The sequence below is a fragment of the Vigna unguiculata genome, chromosome 9, assembly GCF_004118075.2.
Source record: "Vigna unguiculata cultivar IT97K-499-35 chromosome 9, ASM411807v1, whole genome shotgun sequence".
NCBI classification, from domain to species: Eukaryota; Viridiplantae; Streptophyta; class Magnoliopsida; order Fabales; family Fabaceae; genus Vigna; species Vigna unguiculata.
In genome coordinates this window covers 34472981-34490345 of record NC_040287.1, presented here as the reverse complement: position 1 = coordinate 34490345, position 17365 = coordinate 34472981, and the positions used below count along the sequence as shown (strand labels likewise).

Sequence of the window (17365 nt, the reverse complement as noted above, 5' to 3'; positions counted from 1 at the left end):
TTTAAAGCACCATCAGTTCAAGTCTCTCATGACCAGTGGCCTAGTTCGTATGTTCTTTCTGGCTTCAAATAACAGTCGGTATAAATCAATTTTTGGAGCAATTTTCTTACTAATATCAACCCCTTTAATAATTAGTGTTCTTAATTTGACAACGTTTTCTGCTACTTACTCGTGATTTTAGCCAAAAGGGTGAAGAAAGGTATACAATCCCCTACTACTCCTCATTTTTCATGTTTGCATAATGTTATAATGGCAAATATTTTTGCATAAAACAATAAAATAACAAATAAAAGACCTCAAAATTAAAAGTCTTAAGCGAAGAACGAAAAACTTGGACATCAAATAGGACCTGGGCAAACAACTAAAGACCTCATAAAGACAATCATTTAATCGAAGAGCTTACCCACCCCTATTTGAGGGTTATACATCCTTCTGAAATTTGAGCATAATACGTGCTCGGAATATGGTCAAACTCAAGCATGAAGAAACACAAGGAACACACCGTGAATTGGGAACCAATCAGTTATAGGCCAATAGTGCCTTGGTGCGTATGCGTATATTCGACATAAATGATCTTTTTTTTAACTTAACATTGAAACTAAATGACTTTGGATACCGTGAAATTAAGAACTTCCTAAATTGCGTTTACGGATTACCTATTTGCAGTTACAACGTTGCATCATATTTTTGGACAGTTGATTTAAAAGTTCTACAACTCAATTTAAAAATCATCCCAACCAAACAAGGAGGGGTTCAAGTGATAATATATACCAGTACGAGAAACATACAACAAAACTGATCACCATGGCTTGAAATCCATGGGAAATGTACTGAGCCAGATTGAACTTGGCGTCCTATACATGAGTGAGAAATGTAAAGGAAACTAGCTAAAAATCACCACATACGTATTGCGAGTATTTCTACTTACCAATACAGAACTTGCCAAATATATTTGATAAAACCTCCTCCGATATATTTTCTCCACTTATCTGTCCAAGGGACAATGCAGCATCCCTCAAATCAATTGTCCAAAAATCCAGAGGCAGTTCCTCCTTTATTGATGATTGTAACCTTGCAAGTGCTTCCTTGGTCCGAACAAGTTGTTCACATTGTCTCTGAATAATCGTTATATCAGCAAACACAATCCAGATACAAGACCTCCCCCCCAAAGAAAAAAGAAGCTTATTTAACTACTCTTTTGTGAGTATGAGGGTGCATGTGCAAGAATGTTGTCATGTAACAGAAGATAAACACTTGAGAATTGCTTGGTTGGAGTGCAAATGGAATAGTAGAAAACAGAGAAGTCTTTGTTGAGTCCAGCAACATCGTTATTTACCATCAACCATTTTCTTCTTAGCTAAGCATAATTTTGACCATTACTTCTAGCTCAAATTTACCAAATAAAGATACATGGTCTATTCGTTCGTTCCTTCCCTTCCCATTCAAAAGGTTAAGAAAACTTTGAAGCTACTAATTTGTAAGAAAGATGGAAAGCCAAAATGATAGCTTACCTGATTGACAGTCCATCTGCGACCCCCAGCAGGAATGCCTTCAAGACCCACAATCTGTAATACCGCCCTCTCTAAGTCTAGTAATCCTTGACCAGTAACAGCACATGTAAACACATGTTTGCTGAAAATTTTATGACTCTGAAATCCTTTGTCCCATTCAGTCTCAGCACAAGGTTTACAATCTATCTTGTTGACCACAAGGATTACTGGGGTGGATGATCCAGTTGATTCCTGTCTTACAACAGAAAGATTAAGTAAAGATTGCAGACTAATATGAATATGCATCTTTTCTTTTCTCACAGCATGGCAGAAAATAATAACAGGTACCAAGCTTAATACTAAAAGAAAAATGAAAGGTGTAATACAATATTTATTATGTTTAAGAACATTATCTTGCAAGAATGTAATTTTTAGGGGTAACACTACAGGATCTAAATGGCCTTTCTGGAGACATGTAATTGATCCCACCTAGCCGAAAAAAGTCTTTTACCGTTCTTGACTAGAGGATACCAATGCATTTAAGGCAGCCAGGTGTCTGTATGCCAATTTATCATGTCATATCATATTAAGAATATGTTTGTGGTAACATATACAGTTTGATGCTTCCCAGTTAGCATAGATACCTTGATACCACATTCGATGCGACTATTTCTCCTTCAAATAAAATGTTTACGCTTCTATTTATATCAAAATAGTAATTAAATATAATGAAAAAAACGAGAAAGGAGGAAAAAAATTATATGGTCAAACCTTGGTGGATTGAATCCTTTGGAGAAGTTTGGTGTCTTCACATGTCCAACCTTCAACAGCACTCACAGTCATGATAATTAAATCAGCACCCCTAGCAACGGCTTCAGATCGCTCTACGCCTAGTAGGAGAATAGAAATATAATTTCAGTACGTCATGTGAAGTAATGATGTTAAGGTAAGTAGCAAAACACAAGACGCGAGCGAAAAAATATATCTAATCCAACTATATAGCTAAGTCAAATCAGGTAAAGTCTATAGCCGTATATCTATCTAATTTTCGCTAGATTTTACGAGTGTTTCATTTAAACTACACTTAAAGCAAGCAATTATTATTACAAAGCTTGTATAAAATTACTTTGAGCTGACTATATTTAATTTGTCCAAAAAAGAAATTCATTCAATAAAGTTTAAGATATTATAAAAAACTGAATCACTGCATGAAGCCAGTAAAAAACCTGGATTTAAACAAGTTGCAGACACCATAACATCACATTTGAAAGAAAACTTATCTGTCTATATTTCAGAGTCTACAATACATGATGCAAGAGAAAGACGATGATACAAAAACAAAGGAAAATTACACATATCCTGAACTCAAAGGAGAAAAGAAAGAAAGCCGCACCGATCTTTTCCACAATGTCATCAGTGTCCCTGATGCCTGCTGTATCAAGGAGGGTTATAGGAATACCACTGACACTGATGCTTGCTTCAATCACATCACGAGTGGTTCCAGCAATTTCAGTAACTATTGCCCTCTCACTCTGCATGCTACAAGAAGATCATGCTCAATAAGTAAAACAATCACAATGCTTTACACACACACACACACATACATACATACATATACATATATGTATTTTTTGTGTGTAGTTCTTCCACTTAAAGATAAATTATGGACTTGAGACGCAGATTAAGTACAAAAATACTACGTGAATGATTTCAGTTGGCCAACAGCAAAGTTGATATCTACATAAAAGATTCAACAATAAATATCAAATTTAAGTTTTCGAATAACCAAAATCACAATGACATACTTTGCTCCATGCATTCAGAAGGCTTGACTTGCCAACATTCGGGCGGCCAACAATAGCTATCTGAAAGAATTTCATATTATTAGGATAAAAAATAGGAACAGTCATCCTCATATTCACATAGACATAGAATGACAAATGCATGTTGTATCACAAAGTAATTCAAGCCTAATCACCTTTATAAAACCAGCTTGTAAAGTGAGGATTATCCCACTTATATAATTTGTTCATCTCTTCAAGTTTATGTAAAATTTCCAGCACACTTTTATGCCTAATATTGGACATCTCAAGCGTTGCAATAAATATTTTTGAGTGATCCAATGGCAGGTAACAAGATAGGTCTTATAAACCTCATTAAGATACGATTTGTTTCCATCAACTAAAAATAATGTCATGTAAGTGGAGATAATCCTTACTTTACAAATGGGTTGTGTAGGTTTGAGTTAGGTCAAAACCATTTCGTAAGAGAAGAGATAAACTTATGTACCTATTACAGCATACTATGCGCTGTGTTCCAAACCAAAAAAAAATGTGAATACCGTAAGAATGTTATGAATACACCGTTTCAAACCATACCTGCAATCCAGACTGCAGAAGCTTGTCATAGTTTGCAGTCTCCAATGCATTCTCAACGTCTCGTGACATATCATGGATTTTATCCATAATCAGATTCAAATCCAGAGGCGGCATCTCATCATCGAAGTCTAAACGTGCTTCAATCTCAGTAAGCAACTCAATGCACTGACTCCTCAAAGATCGAACAAGAGAAGAAAAACCACCCTGTCATCAGACGCAACCAGCCAAGTCTTACACCAAACATGATGACGATGATACAGTAAAATACTGAAACAGCGTCGAGTTAAACATACCTGAATTCCTTGCAGTGCAGCATCTGCAGCCGCCACAGATTTGGCGGCGATTAATCTTGCAACATTTTCGGCTTGTGAGAGATCCAAACGACCGTTAAGAAAAGCGCGAAGAGTAAACTCGCCTAAAAGAAGCAGAGACATTAATAAGCAATTTGGATTTGGGTGTCGAGCGAGGGTTAAAAGAGCATTAAGTTTATTCAAAATAACAGAGACGCACCTGGTTGAGCAAGCGTTGCTCCGGCTTCCAAACAAGTCCTTAGAACGCGGCGCAGACACACTTCGCTCCCGTGACACTGAAGCTCCACCACATCTTCGCGCGTGTACGACCTCGGAGCCAGCATCGGCACCGCCAAGACCTCATCGATGACGTTGCCATCGGAGTCCAACACGACGCCGTATTCGACGACGTGGCTGGTGGGCCGCCACGAGTTCCGGGCGGGCCGGAACACCCGACCCGCAATAGACACTGCTCCAGGGCCCGAAAGCCGAACGATTCCAACGGCTGCAGGTGGCCCTCCCAACGAAGTTACGATGGCCGCAATTGTGGTCCCACTCCCAACAACCTCGTCGACACACTCTCCCGCTCCCAACCTTTCGTCTTTCTTCACCACTAACTTGTAACTGTCTGAGCCAGCACGGGATTTAACGGTTCTGGAGGTTTTGGAGGGAATAAGATAGTGCCACGTGACGCCACAACTCAAAAGCAATGCCATAGGAAGGCGCGGCGGTGGAGCGAAGGTGGCGCACGTGTTAATATGACGAAGCACAGTGCGGAGAGCAGCCATTGATCCAGTTTCGGCTTCTGTCTGGCTGAAGCTACTGTTTCTCTATCTATCTATCAATCGTTCTTTTCCGAAGAAGGGCCCATTTTATCTGTTCCTAACCTGTAACATGGGTTTTGGCCCATCACTCCCTTGAGGCCGACGAATATGTATGACATCTATTAAGACTATTTTTATTTTACTTCCTGCACCCCATAACTACTAATGCACCCTCATTTTTTAAACAATCTCTATTGCGTTATTAAAGCATTTTTCTTAAAAAGAAAACAATGGTTGTTCGATGGATCAACCTTTTAGGTTATTAGGTTGACGGGATAGTTTAACTTGCTAATGAAATATGGTATAAAAAGGCAATTTAAAAATTACCTATGATTTAAAAATAAAGGCACATTACTACACAACTTTGAAGGAATATATAATTGTCATTAAAAATATTCATATAATAATCTGTAGTAAGATATGTCAACTATTTTAGAATATACATACTAAAACATAATTAAGAAAAGTTGTGTGCTTTATCGTATACTATATTATGAAAAACATGGTGAAAAACTCAATGGAAAAATTAAGGCGAGGGAAAAATACAAGATAGGAATGTATTGAAGGTAGGGTTTATGTTTTGGTGCGCGAGAGGAAGGGAAAGTGCACTGTAAGATAGTTTCTCTATCTCTGAGCAGCACAAAGGGACCTTTAGAGATTGTGGTTTTCCTTAGTGTGTAGGTAGTTTTACTTAGTTATTTACGAGCACAAATTAGCTGAGATTATGCTAAGTAAGTTTCCTTTCACCATTTAATTTTTTTTTATCTCTTTTAAGCCTTTGAATTTTCAATGAAACACTATGGTTCAGTTTCAGTTCTAATTTACAGCTCATGAGTTTACTTGTTTAATTGTTGCTTGCATTTAGCTTTTAAATTCTAAATTAGTTTACATTCTTGTATTGCTTTTTAGTTTTAAAGTCAGTCTTGCATTTTTTTAGTTAGTGGGTTGAGCTCAGGTTTATAGTATGTACACACAAATAGGGGTGGGCATGGATTGGATTTTTAATGATCCAATCCACATCCATTTTATATCATGGATTAGATTTTTGATTCAAATCCATTTCTTTAGCAAAAGTAGTTTGGATTTTTTTAAAATCCAGATCCAAATATTTGGATAAAGATTTAAATCCAATCCAAATATTTAGATCAAGTTCAAATTCCAGAATCCATTTTTTATAAAATAAATTTAAATTGATTTTTTTAAAACTTGTGTCATTAAGGCCCAGATGACCCGGATGAGACCGACGACCCGGACGAGCCCGACAACCCAGAGGGGCCTGACGACCCGAACGGGCCGGACAACCCGGACGGGCCCGACAACACGAACAGGCTCAACAACGTGAACGGGTCGGGCGACCCGAATGGGCCCAATGAATCGGACAGACCCGTCTAAACAGTCGGGCCTAATCGGGTAGTCAGACACGTTCGAGTCGTGGGGCTCGTCTGGGTCGTCGGGTACGTCAACGTCGTCAGACCTGTCCGAGTTGTCGGGCCCATCCAGGTCGTCGATCATGTCCAGGTCGTCAAGCCCGTTTGGGTCGTCGGGCCCGTCCGGGTCGTAGGGCTCGTCCAAGACGTCGAGTCGATATGAGTCGTAGGGCACGTTCAGGTAGACGCGCCTGTTCGTGTCGTCGTGCCATCTGGGTCGTAAGGCCTGTGTAGGTCGTCAGGCCCGTCTGGGTCGTCGGGCCCATCTGGGTCGTTTGAGTCGTCAGGTCCGTTCGGATCGTCCGACCCATGGGTCGTTCGGCCCGTTCGTGTCGTCGTGCCCATTCGGGTCGTAAGGCCCGTGTAGGTCGTTAGACTCGTCTGGCCCGTTCGGGTCATCATGCCCGTCTGGGTCGCTAGGACCCGTCCAGGTCGTCCACCCCATCTGGGTCTTCGGGTCCGTTCGGGTTGTCGGGCCCGTCCGGGTCGTCGAGCCCGTCCGGGTCATCAGACCCGTCTGGGTCATTCGGGTCTTCGGGCCTGCCTGACCCATTCGGTTCTTCGAGCTCGCTTGAGTCATTTGGGTTATCGGGCCCGCTTGGCCCGTTCGGATCTTCGGGCCCACCTGCCCCGTTCGGTTCATCGGGCTCACTCAAATTTTTCTGATCGTTGGGCCCGATCGACTCGTTCAGTTTTTCAGGCTCGCCTAGTCCATTCATATCTTTAGGCCCGTCCAACCTCTTATGGTCGTTGGGCCTGCTCGATCCGTATAGGTCGTCGAGTAAGGCCCGTCCTAGTCTGAATTTAGCATAGTCCATCTCAACCTTTAGTCTAACCCAACTAAAAATTTAAATTGAAAATTTGGATTGAATTTTTTGGATTATCCATATTTAAAAATCTTGATTTATAAAATGGATATCCAATCCATAAAATATATAAAATGTAGATTAGATTGAAATCCAGATCCATTAAATGGATTTTAAATGGATTGGATTTTTAATAAAATGGATTATAAATGGATTAGATTGGAGCAAAAGTGGATTGGATCAAGAAAATTAGATTTTTTGCCCACCCCTACACACAAAGATCATTTAACAACCAACACTTATTGTTAACAAGAAAAACATATATGTCGAATCCAAATTAAAAGCATTGATCAAACCTTCTAGTTAGGCAACCCAAAAATTGTTTCCCACCATTCTTAACAGTTTTAGTCACTCTCAACATTGCAACCTCTCTATAGTGGCAAATTGGGGTTTCATTGAAGCCCCAAGACCAAGCATTAGGAGAAGAAATGATGTGATTTTGTGTCCCTCATGAACAAGATGAGCAAGGGTGATTGCGATTGCAAGACATTGTTCTGGGAAGGAGAAGACAACACTTCAACCAACACCTATTCACCAACAAACTTCCTCTAAGAAGGAGAAGAGAAGAAAGGACGAGACAAACAATGAAAGAAAGAATGATTAGGGAAAACTTGAAGCTTCTCCACTAGAAAGAAATAAATTCATACGTAAACCACCCATTGTCATGATACAGTTACAAATTTGGACACATATTCGTTATTGGTGACACATTAGCTCACTATTAGTTAACATAGTTTCTAGAAAACTACCGGCAATGACTTGATTATTGCACTTAAATATATTTGGGAACGAAATTGACACAAAAATAAAAACGGGGAATAAATTGACACATACCCACCAAAGTGGAGACCATCCGACCAATTAAGTCTAATAAATTTTAGGTTAAATTACTTTTTTGGTCCTTTTTTTTTGTCAAAAGAAGTTTCAAATTGGTCCTCCAGTATTTTTTTTTGTCTCAATCTGGTTCTTGTTCTTTTAAAAATAATTCAATTTGGTTATTTTCGTTAGTTTGACCAAATGGTGTTAAAGTTAATGTCACATGTCAATTTGTGTTTTTTTTAACTTTTATTATTTTTTATACATGTCACTTCATATTTGTGCCATGTGTCAAAAAGTTTCAATTTAGTCCTTATTTTTGTAAAAATAGAGCAATATTGTTCTTCCTTAAATTGAGACTCAATATACTTTTTGTATAAGTCTTATGGTGATAATCTTATGGTGATATTTAGGACAACTGATATGGGTAAATTGATATGGGGTTAATACTTGAATCTTGATAATTTTGCTATTCAACTTATTAATTTTAATTTGTTCATCAAATTTTTGGTTGCATGATTTATGTTTCGCTTTACGTTGAGATCTAATAATCACATTCAAACTCTAACTAACATAATTTCAAATATGTATTTCATTTAGATTTTAAAGTTAATTTAAAAATATTTCTAGAAATATTTATAAAAAATGTTAATTTTAGTAAGAATATCACCATAAGATTTACACAAAAAGTAGATTGAGTATAATATTATTTAAGTTTTACAAAAAATTAAACTAAATTGAAACTAAAAACAAATATAAGAACCAAACTGAAACTTTTTGACATGTGGCACACCTATGAAATGACATGTGTAAAAAAAATTAAAAAATTTAAAAAAAAAAATCACAAATGGACACGTGACATTAACTTTAACACCATTTGGTCAAACTAACAAATAAGATCAAATTGAATCATTTTAAAAAAAATCAAGACCAAATTAAGAAAAAAAACCTAGAGAACCAATTTAAAACTTTTTAATAAAAACAAAGACAAAAAAAAAGTAATTTAACATAAATTTTAATACATTTTAAAATGTATCATTTGTTATTAATTAAAACTGATTGAATATCATACAATTTCGTAATTCTTTTATTTGCTGAGTTCCATTTGTAATTTTTAATAAATTTATTTAATAATAAAACTGTTTCATTTTATAAAATTTTAATATTATATTAAAGAATATAATACCACTTTAATACATTGATGTTTTGACAGACAATCGACCAATATATATATATATATATATATATATATATATATATATATAATTATTTTATTTTATTTTTTTAACATATCATTGTCACATTTATTTTTATTCTTATTTATTTTCTATTTTTCTCTTCCTCTACCTAAATCCACATGTGGGCATAGTATATATTTTTTTAATACTCTTTTGGTCCCGTGCTAACTATACATTTTTACTTTAGAAAAAAATCAATTTGACTAATGATTTTGTTTTTTAATATTTAAGAAATTAGTTTTGTATCGTTAATTCATTCTCAAATTAATTACTTCATATGTTTTAAAAAAATATGTATGATTGGAGTGTGAAATATTTTAGTAAAATTGTTAGAATATATATTAATCAGCAAATGAAAAAGAAACGGCACAACAAGCTAGGATTGTCTTCTGTTTGTCCTTTCTCTTATTTAAAAGATTATTTCAAATATAAGTTCCCAAGAGTTGTTATAAGGATCTCAAACTATCATTGTGTTTGTTTATTTCCATACTTAGTGTTTTAATTGACTATTTTTTATTTATATTAAATTGAATTTAATAATTATAAAATTATAAAAATGAGAAAAAATCATATCTACCAAATTTAATTACTCATTATAAATTTAAAAATAGAATAAAATTACATATTAAATATTTATTTTATAAATTTTAATTATATAAAATAAATCCGTAGATTTAAGTTCTAACTAGTTAAGGCAACTAAAGGCTTCCTCTACTTTTTATATTGGAATCTGACGCTTGCATACTTTCTTTCGAGAAAGTGAAAAACTTTTTACAATCTCTGCTTGTATGAATCTGGCTTTGTTTCGTCTCTTCATTCATGCAAGAGCCAAACCTGTTGCATCTGTCAGTACGTAATAAAAAGAAAGAAAAAGAAAAAGAAAATCCATCTGCTCCATTTATTTGATTTATCTATTCTTCTAATTCTTTTAGTGGCTCAATGAGAGAGGAAGGGATGATGAACAACTACTTCCCTTCTGAAAATGAGACCATAAATAAAATATTAACTTTAATCTACACACTTTTGGATAAGGATCCTAGAACCAGCACTAACTATGGCAGAATTTCTTCCACTGTACCTTTTTCTATCTAATCCTTTACTACCCCAACTAATACACTGAAAATTTGTGGTCTCACAACAATATTTGATCTTTTTCAAGGGTCCTCAACCACCTTTGGAGAACAATATGCAACAGCCTCTGCAACGGTGAGGAAGATCTTGTCCTCTCCTATTGTGTTTGCAAAATTGGATGCGTAAAGCTTGTCTGTCACTACTGGACCAGGATTTGCCAGAACAAGCTTGCATAAGAGGAAGAACAACTTGCGGTAAGTTACATAATATATCATTTTCTAATCACTCATGCATACAATATTATGAGCATATTATTCTTGGCCACAAGTTAATTAGTTACCTCAATTCCTCTCATTTCAAGGCTTTTGTGTAACTCTTGGAAGGCTTGGATGCCACTTGTGTCGATATCAGTAACGGCTGCATCATGAACACGAAACTCAATAAATAATAAAAATTTAACAAGACGAAAATGAAGGTTTTACTCCGGGAATTTGTAAGGGGAATAACGAATTAAGGATTAAAATAAAGACTCTCACGTGACATTTCAACTATCAAAAACTGGATTTTTGTGGGGTATTCTCCTTTCACTTTTTCTTCTTCATCCATCAGCCATCTTAATGTCCTGCAAAAGGGTAATTATTAGGCGACATGAATATGCTAAATTGAAAACCAGTTTCATAAAATTACGTTATATTCCTCTTTCTTTATCAGTGTAAGATATATCGGATAGAGACTGGGTATTTTTTCATGAGTAACACTGTTAGTATTTTTACATCCACATCTAAATTTTGTAGTATGGTACGTATGGGTGTTCCTTATGTTTTGAATCATATATCTGTTCTTAATCCTTAGGAATTTAGATTACTGCCAAAAAGCTTTTTTCAATTAAATTAGTGTACAGATTGGATTGTTTCACTTCAGTTCATTCAAAAGAGTAAAATATCGTAAACGAATAAACAAAGGAGGAACAAGGCTTTACCTTTCTTTGACATAATTGGAGTTGGAAAAATATACTGCAGAATCAACTCTTACAATCAGTACACCTGGAACCTTACTAGCTTCTGGATATTGTTGGATGTTTCTATAGACATTAGTCCTAGGAATCTTCCCCAGAATTGCGGTTCGGGGTCTTGTTACTTGTAGTAGGATCTTTGCAAAGGATATCGAGACCTGCCATAGAATGTAGCAATATAACATATACGAAATAAACAAGATTAGTCAGAAATTACTTTGACCTTTTGGAGCATAAGATAAGCATTGATTATAGTACTTACAGCAATTAGAAGTCCTATCTCAACCGAGACAAAAACAACCCCAAAGAATGCACCCATGCAAGCGACAAAGTCAAACTTATCTATCTTCCAAATCAAAATTGCTGCCTCATAGTCTATGAGGTTGATGACAGCAGAAATGATGATGGCAGAAAGAATGGCATTTGGAGTGTACTTAAAAAGTGGAGTGATGAATTCCAGGGTTAAGAACACAACTACTGACATCACAATGTTAGAGACTGCAGTTTGGCAGCCAGCCATGAAATTTACAGCTGAACGAGAGAAAGAACCTGAAGGTAACAAAAGTATAGATCAGGGGCTACAAAACTTTATAAATCACTAGACCACAAGATAAATATATAGTTTCAAATCCTCTTTATGTACAGGTAGACATTAAACTCTATAGGAATAGATCCAACTTTATCTGCTTAGTATTTTGTTTTTTCCATTTTTGTTTGATATTTTAAAGCTAAAAGTATATATTTATGAAACATGACCTCCTGTTTCATATTTCTTAAACTTGCAATTTTTATGACAATAGTAGCTAGATTCATAAACCTTGTCTACGAGCTTACCAGTTGCCACATAACAGGAAGTCATCGAACCAACAACATTCATTGCTCCTAGTGCAACCATTTCTTTGTTTCCATCCAGTTGATAGTCCTTCATAGATGCAAATGTTCTTCCAATTGCCGAGGCTTCCTGGCCATCGAAATGTAATGGTTTAATTAGAACTACAGGAGTAAAAAGGACAACTCTTCAAGAGAGGTATTGGTGTCAAAGTTACTCACAGTCAATGCTATCAAGCCTGCCACGATGCCAATTTTAAAACCTTTTCCAAGATTTTCTCCTGTTAAATAAAGATCTTTAACAGATGATGGATTGATTCCTTTTTCTATTTTTCTCACCTTCACATATCAATGGACAAAAACTTCAGTTTTGATGTAACTAATATTATGACACTCTTGCCATCAGTTGTTCCTAAAATACGTTATCAGTCTTTTGATGAGAATGAACATATACTTACAATTTCTACTCCTTGCTTATCTGCACGGGTTATGAATACAAAAAAAGTGGACAAAATAACGGATATCAATGGAGCAATTGCTGGCAGCCAGAATAGTGTCTTGTTTTTCTTTCCCTGGCGCACATAATATGAATGAATGAGAAAACAATGTACGAAATCCTAATTAGGGAATAGTAGCAAAATGCATAAAGGGGTGGTATAATGTCTTACAATGTATTTGGTGACCAGAAGAAAACTCAAAAAGCTAACTCCAATGACTATAGTTTGCCAGTTCCACTACAAGATAAAGTGTTATAAATTATTAGTCAATTTTGTGTTCAACACACAGATAACAGTAACACTAAAAGTTGGCTATCTAAATTTAGGCACGGACTTGTTCAGATTAGGATTCCTGTAATTAATAATTTGCATGTATATTAAGAGAGAGAAGGAGAGTATACTCCATGATGGGCTGTATGGATTACTGAATGCAGCACAGAGACAATATCAGTTTTCGTTGTGAACATTTTAGATTTAATGCCAAGAAAACCTTTGAGCTGTTGAAGGGAAATAGTGATGGCAGCACCCCCCATAAAACCGACAATAGCAGCATGGGATAGAAAGTCGATCAAGAATCCTAACCTGGTTGAATAAGTAAATAAATAAGGCAACAATAATATTATATGGTGTGATGTTAAACAGTGTAACATTAGTTGTAACTGGTAGCAGTTGCACAAGACATAAACTTCAGTGGTTGAAATGTCCAAATGCAAAATCCATATATTGGGTGGTAGTGTTGTCATACCTAAGAACACCAAGCGTTGCTTGAGTAATTCCAGCAAAAAAAGTGGCTGTAAAAGCAAGTCGCTGATATTCTTCCGCATTTTTAATAGGATCAATCTCATTACTAAGTAGGGTCCCCAACAAGAGAGAAACCACTGCTACAGGTCCTATAGCAATATCACGAGAGCTACCCATGACAGCATAGATCAATGGTGGAACAAAACTTGAGTCTGTAAACGAGTAGAAAGAAAAAATGCAAAAAGAATCAGTCTAACGTACAAATAAAAAAATTGAGCTGCTGGTGAGAGGCAAATAGAGTCTTACACAGCCCATACTGTGGAGCCAAATGTGCAAGCTTGGCGTATCCAATATCCTGTTTTTCAGCCAAGCATTAGAAGTTAGAACCGTGAAAAATGGGGAATGCATCATGAATTATTCTCATAGCCTTCAAAACTTGAAATCCACGGTAAAGCAAACATAAGTACCTGAGGAATGCAAAGACTCGCAATAGTGAGACCAGATATTAAATCCCCTCTAAATTTTTTAAGGTTGTAACTTCTTCCCCACTTAAGTATTGGAAATATGGCCTCAATACCGAGGATGAACTTCTTTGATTTAGATTGATCTTTGAAGGGTCTTAGAGGATCATCAGCAAAGAATGTTTCTTTTATGGTGTCTTGGAATTCCTTGAAGAGGTTCTGTCTCGGAGGAACTGCCACTTTGTGGACTTGTGGTACCTGACCATGTGAAGAAGACGACATACTTCTCAGATCGATCTCTTTGGTTTCAAGACTCTGATCACCAGAACGGCCCATTGAAGATCTCAGCCTGGACCTTCAGTCTGTAATACAGGGAAAAGTCATAACCAGAAATACTGGGAAAAAATAAGGACATCAAGGAGTGTGATTAGCAATCACTAAATATGGTTTATACTGCATGCAATAATGAAGTCTACCATGTTGCTTAAAGCTCTAATATATAGTCCAATAATGAAGATAATCAGGCACCTACTATGGAATTTTAGATGTTGATTTGTGACTGATATATCCTACTAAGTATGAGAAAATTTTGAAATGCTTACTAACCTGAATAGAAGGCGAGGGGATACGTGATAGAAGATTTGAATGGTCACTGGTTGAAGCTGTAATGCCTTCTTAAACGGGTAAGGTTTGGATTATGACCTCAAAGACTTAATCTTTCAGGTCAATGTTCTCAAGCTGAGATTGGAAAACAACACCATATAATGTGTGAACCGGATCGCATGAATACTTGTCAAAATCCTGCATTACAAAACAATGCTTAATATTCAATCCTGACCAAACTACCCAGGAATTAATTCACCCAAGTCACACTGTCTTCTTCTAGCAAGTATCTATCGTAACTTCAGAGGAATGACGGAGAATACGATAAGTATTGTACGTTTTGGGAACAAACTTAGTACATCTAGAAGTTAATAAAATCACATTACAACTTGCAATTTCTAAGTGCTTTTATAAAAATTCACGAAGTCAATAAAGTTCAAATAAAGAAAAAGACAGAGAAGTTAAACATGTCAATGGCAACCATCCATTGGAAGTACTAATTCTTGGGAGTGGAATTGTTAGCCGATTTATTAAGTCAAATCTCAAGACTAATTTGATCAAAAACAAAGATTTCGCAGATTTTATGATGACTACCAACATGTCTAGTGTAAGCTAAAGATAATCAGAGAATACAGTTCACATTAAGGAAGACCGATGGCAAAAATTTGTATCCAGTATATAAGTAAATGGTCTTCGTTTGCACCTCTTCACAAGCACCAGCACAAGCACGAATGAACTCACGCACAAGTCCCTCTCACTTTACAAACCATAGGTACAAAATTCTCAATTATCATCCTTTTTAATTCCTGAACAATTAAAAACACGTAACTCTCAGACAAGATTAGAAAGGAATCAAATTCTTAAACCTCAATAAAAATTGAAAAAAAACCGTAAAGTCACTCCAAACGGAAATAAACAACATTCAAAAAGTCCAAAGTCCAAACCGTGTTTTGACTGTCCCACAGAGTCACAATAATTGAATCTCAATAAATCGCTTCCTAATGTGAAAACCAATAATAATTATTACATCCAAATCAAATTAAATGCAGATCCATAATTTACATCCATGTAGTTATATATCCATGATATGCATTCTACAAATACTGATATCTAATAGCATTATCAGAATTTACTTGATTTCACTTATGTGGCTGCAGTGTATGACAGTAAAGAACATGACAGCATAATTTATTCAGAACCAGACAACCAAAATGTGGACTTTTCCAACTCTCAGCCCTTTATGATTTCTGAACCACCAAGTGTTATTCCAAAATCGTTTGGAGAAAGAATAAAGTCTAAAATAGACTCCCAATAAACACATCCTTCCTTGGCTTCTCATGCAAGCCATTGCCAGTGGAGGATTCCAATTACACTAACACCAAAAGTATTCTTTTTTCTTCACAAACTCACTTTAACCCTTCCCATGTCAGAATTCGTCTAAAGCAAAAAAAAGAAATTACAAAGACAGAAGGACCTGCAACACACGGAAGTGAAAAAAAAGAAAAGAAACACTAACTAACAAACAGACAGTTTTTTACATGCTACTATATATACATATATGCATATGCATATCTCAGGAGGGAATTAATAACCAGAAATTAAAAGAGTAAACTAAACAGGTTGGGCTTCCACTCCCCACGTACCATTACCATCGGTTTTCCTTTCCTTCTCACATGTCTCTCTGAAAAGACTGCACTTCTACTTTTGATCGTAAAAGCAAGAGCAGACAAAGTGACAAACGCAGCAGGACTTGGGAACGGAGCAGTTACATTAAAGAAAAAAAACCAACAGAACCAGGCACAGTCAGCGAATAGTTTCTCCTTAAACATGTTGTGTTACAAAAGGACTTTGTTACTAAATTTATTTAAGGAAAATAAATAACCCCAATCACTGTCCAGGTTCAATGAATCATCCGGGTTCAGTTCCAGGTGTATTAACTCTTGAATAACCTACAACAAGGTTTGGTTAACAATCGTGAACCTCGGAGGACAAACCCTATTTGGTCGCCGATAAAAAATGTGTATCCAAACGTCCGACAGCAAGAGAGAACAGAAAAGAAGATCCCAACAAAAAAAAACGAAAAGGTTAAAGCTTGATAATGTCCCCACGATACCTTTCCATGGAAGAAAGAGCGCACTTGGTTTACAAAGCTTATTTTAATATGAAGTACAATTTATTATTAATTCTAATGATTACCGTATTAATCCTTGCATGGTTCGTTGCCGTGGTTGGAGTCTCACATTTTATATTTCTAAAATAAATAAATAAATATTAAAAATTTGACACTTCGAACACAAACAAGATGGAGTAGTAATCACTCTATAAAAAATTTTGTAACTTGCAACTTTGGAAGTGTGATTGAAAATTTAGGGGTAGGAAATTTAGGCTAGCTGTGTTTTTTTTTTTTTTAATTAATTTATTTATTTATGAAAAGTGAGTGGGACAATCTTGTTTTTGCATTGTGTTGTGTTGGGCTTGGGGAGGGACCCCACGTTTATGTAATATGGTTTGAAATTTAACGAAGGACGACATAGCGTCCACATTCAAAGTTGGCATGTGGTGACGATGCTCTTGCTGGCATCTCAATATTCAAAGTTTGAAAAAACTCTTCCTTCGTTTCTTTCCAAAGCATGCAACTTTTTAACTTTCACTCCGTGATATTAAATAAAATTTAAACAGTTGTCTTATTTTTACTTTTACAAGAAATTGTTATCATACTTAATAGATAGATTCTGCTCAACTCTACAAATTAGAATATTGTGTATATTTATTTAATTATAGAAGCAGTATTTCTATTGTGTATTAGTCAACTCTACATATTTC

The 17365-nt window shown here is 35.8% G+C and overlaps 3 protein-coding genes and 1 long non-coding RNA gene across 9 annotated transcripts; 1 reads left to right on the top strand and 3 right to left on the bottom strand.

Annotated features, from left to right (window-relative positions):
* Positions 1-720: 720 nt before the first annotated feature.
* LOC114196192 (tRNA modification GTPase MnmE) lies at positions 721-5000 on the bottom strand. 2 transcript variants are annotated; one of them, XM_028086755.1, is made up of 8 exons: positions 4379-5000; positions 4162-4283; positions 3869-4072; positions 3296-3355; positions 2884-3022; positions 2262-2380; positions 1512-1742; positions 721-1115 (listed from the first exon to the last, which is right to left on the bottom strand). In XM_028086755.1, exons 1-8 carry the CDS (start codon positions 4944-4946, stop codon positions 921-923), a joined length of 1638 nt encoding a protein of 545 aa, XP_027942556.1. In that variant the 5' UTR covers positions 4947-5000; the 3' UTR covers positions 721-920. The 2 variants fall into 2 exon arrangements, 1 of the variants encoding a protein (XP_027942556.1); XR_003606632.1 differs by having other exon boundaries at positions 1062-1115; positions 1512-1746.
* Positions 5001-5752: 752 nt separating this feature from the next.
* Positions 5753-7227, bottom strand: LOC114163687 (sporozoite surface protein 2-like). Its single transcript, XM_028047982.1, has 3 exons — positions 6833-7227; positions 6285-6621; positions 5753-5779 (listed from the first exon to the last, which is right to left on the bottom strand). Exons 1-3 carry the CDS (start codon positions 7225-7227, stop codon positions 5753-5755), a joined length of 759 nt encoding a protein of 252 aa, XP_027903783.1.
* Positions 7228-10201: 2974 nt separating this feature from the next.
* Positions 10202-16671, bottom strand: LOC114163960 (sulfate transporter 1.3-like). Of its 5 annotated transcripts, XM_028048364.1 has the most exons (16): positions 16186-16630; positions 15246-15348; positions 14546-14740; positions 13946-14301; positions 13785-13833; positions 13483-13690; positions 13139-13319; positions 12909-12974; positions 12699-12812; positions 12463-12579; positions 12247-12373; positions 11675-11961; positions 11380-11570; positions 10937-11022; positions 10741-10817; positions 10202-10627 (listed from the first exon to the last, which is right to left on the bottom strand). In XM_028048364.1, the coding sequence occupies exons 4-16, from the start codon at positions 14273-14275 to the stop codon at positions 10484-10486; spliced, it is 1977 nt and encodes a 658-aa protein (XP_027904165.1). In that variant the 5' UTR covers positions 14276-14301; positions 14546-14740; positions 15246-15348; positions 16186-16630; the 3' UTR covers positions 10202-10483. The 5 variants fall into 5 exon arrangements, with proteins under 5 accessions (XP_027904165.1, XP_027904169.1, XP_027904168.1 ...); XM_028048368.1 differs by lacking the exons at positions 15246-15348; positions 16186-16630 and adding an exon at positions 16656-16671; XM_028048367.1 differs by lacking the exon at positions 15246-15348.
* LOC114163961 lies at positions 10398-12706 on the top strand. Its single transcript, XR_003599454.1, has 2 exons — positions 10398-10654; positions 12264-12706. It is a non-coding gene; the product is annotated as an uncharacterized LOC114163961 (long non-coding RNA).
* Positions 16672-17365: the final 694 nt, after the last annotated feature.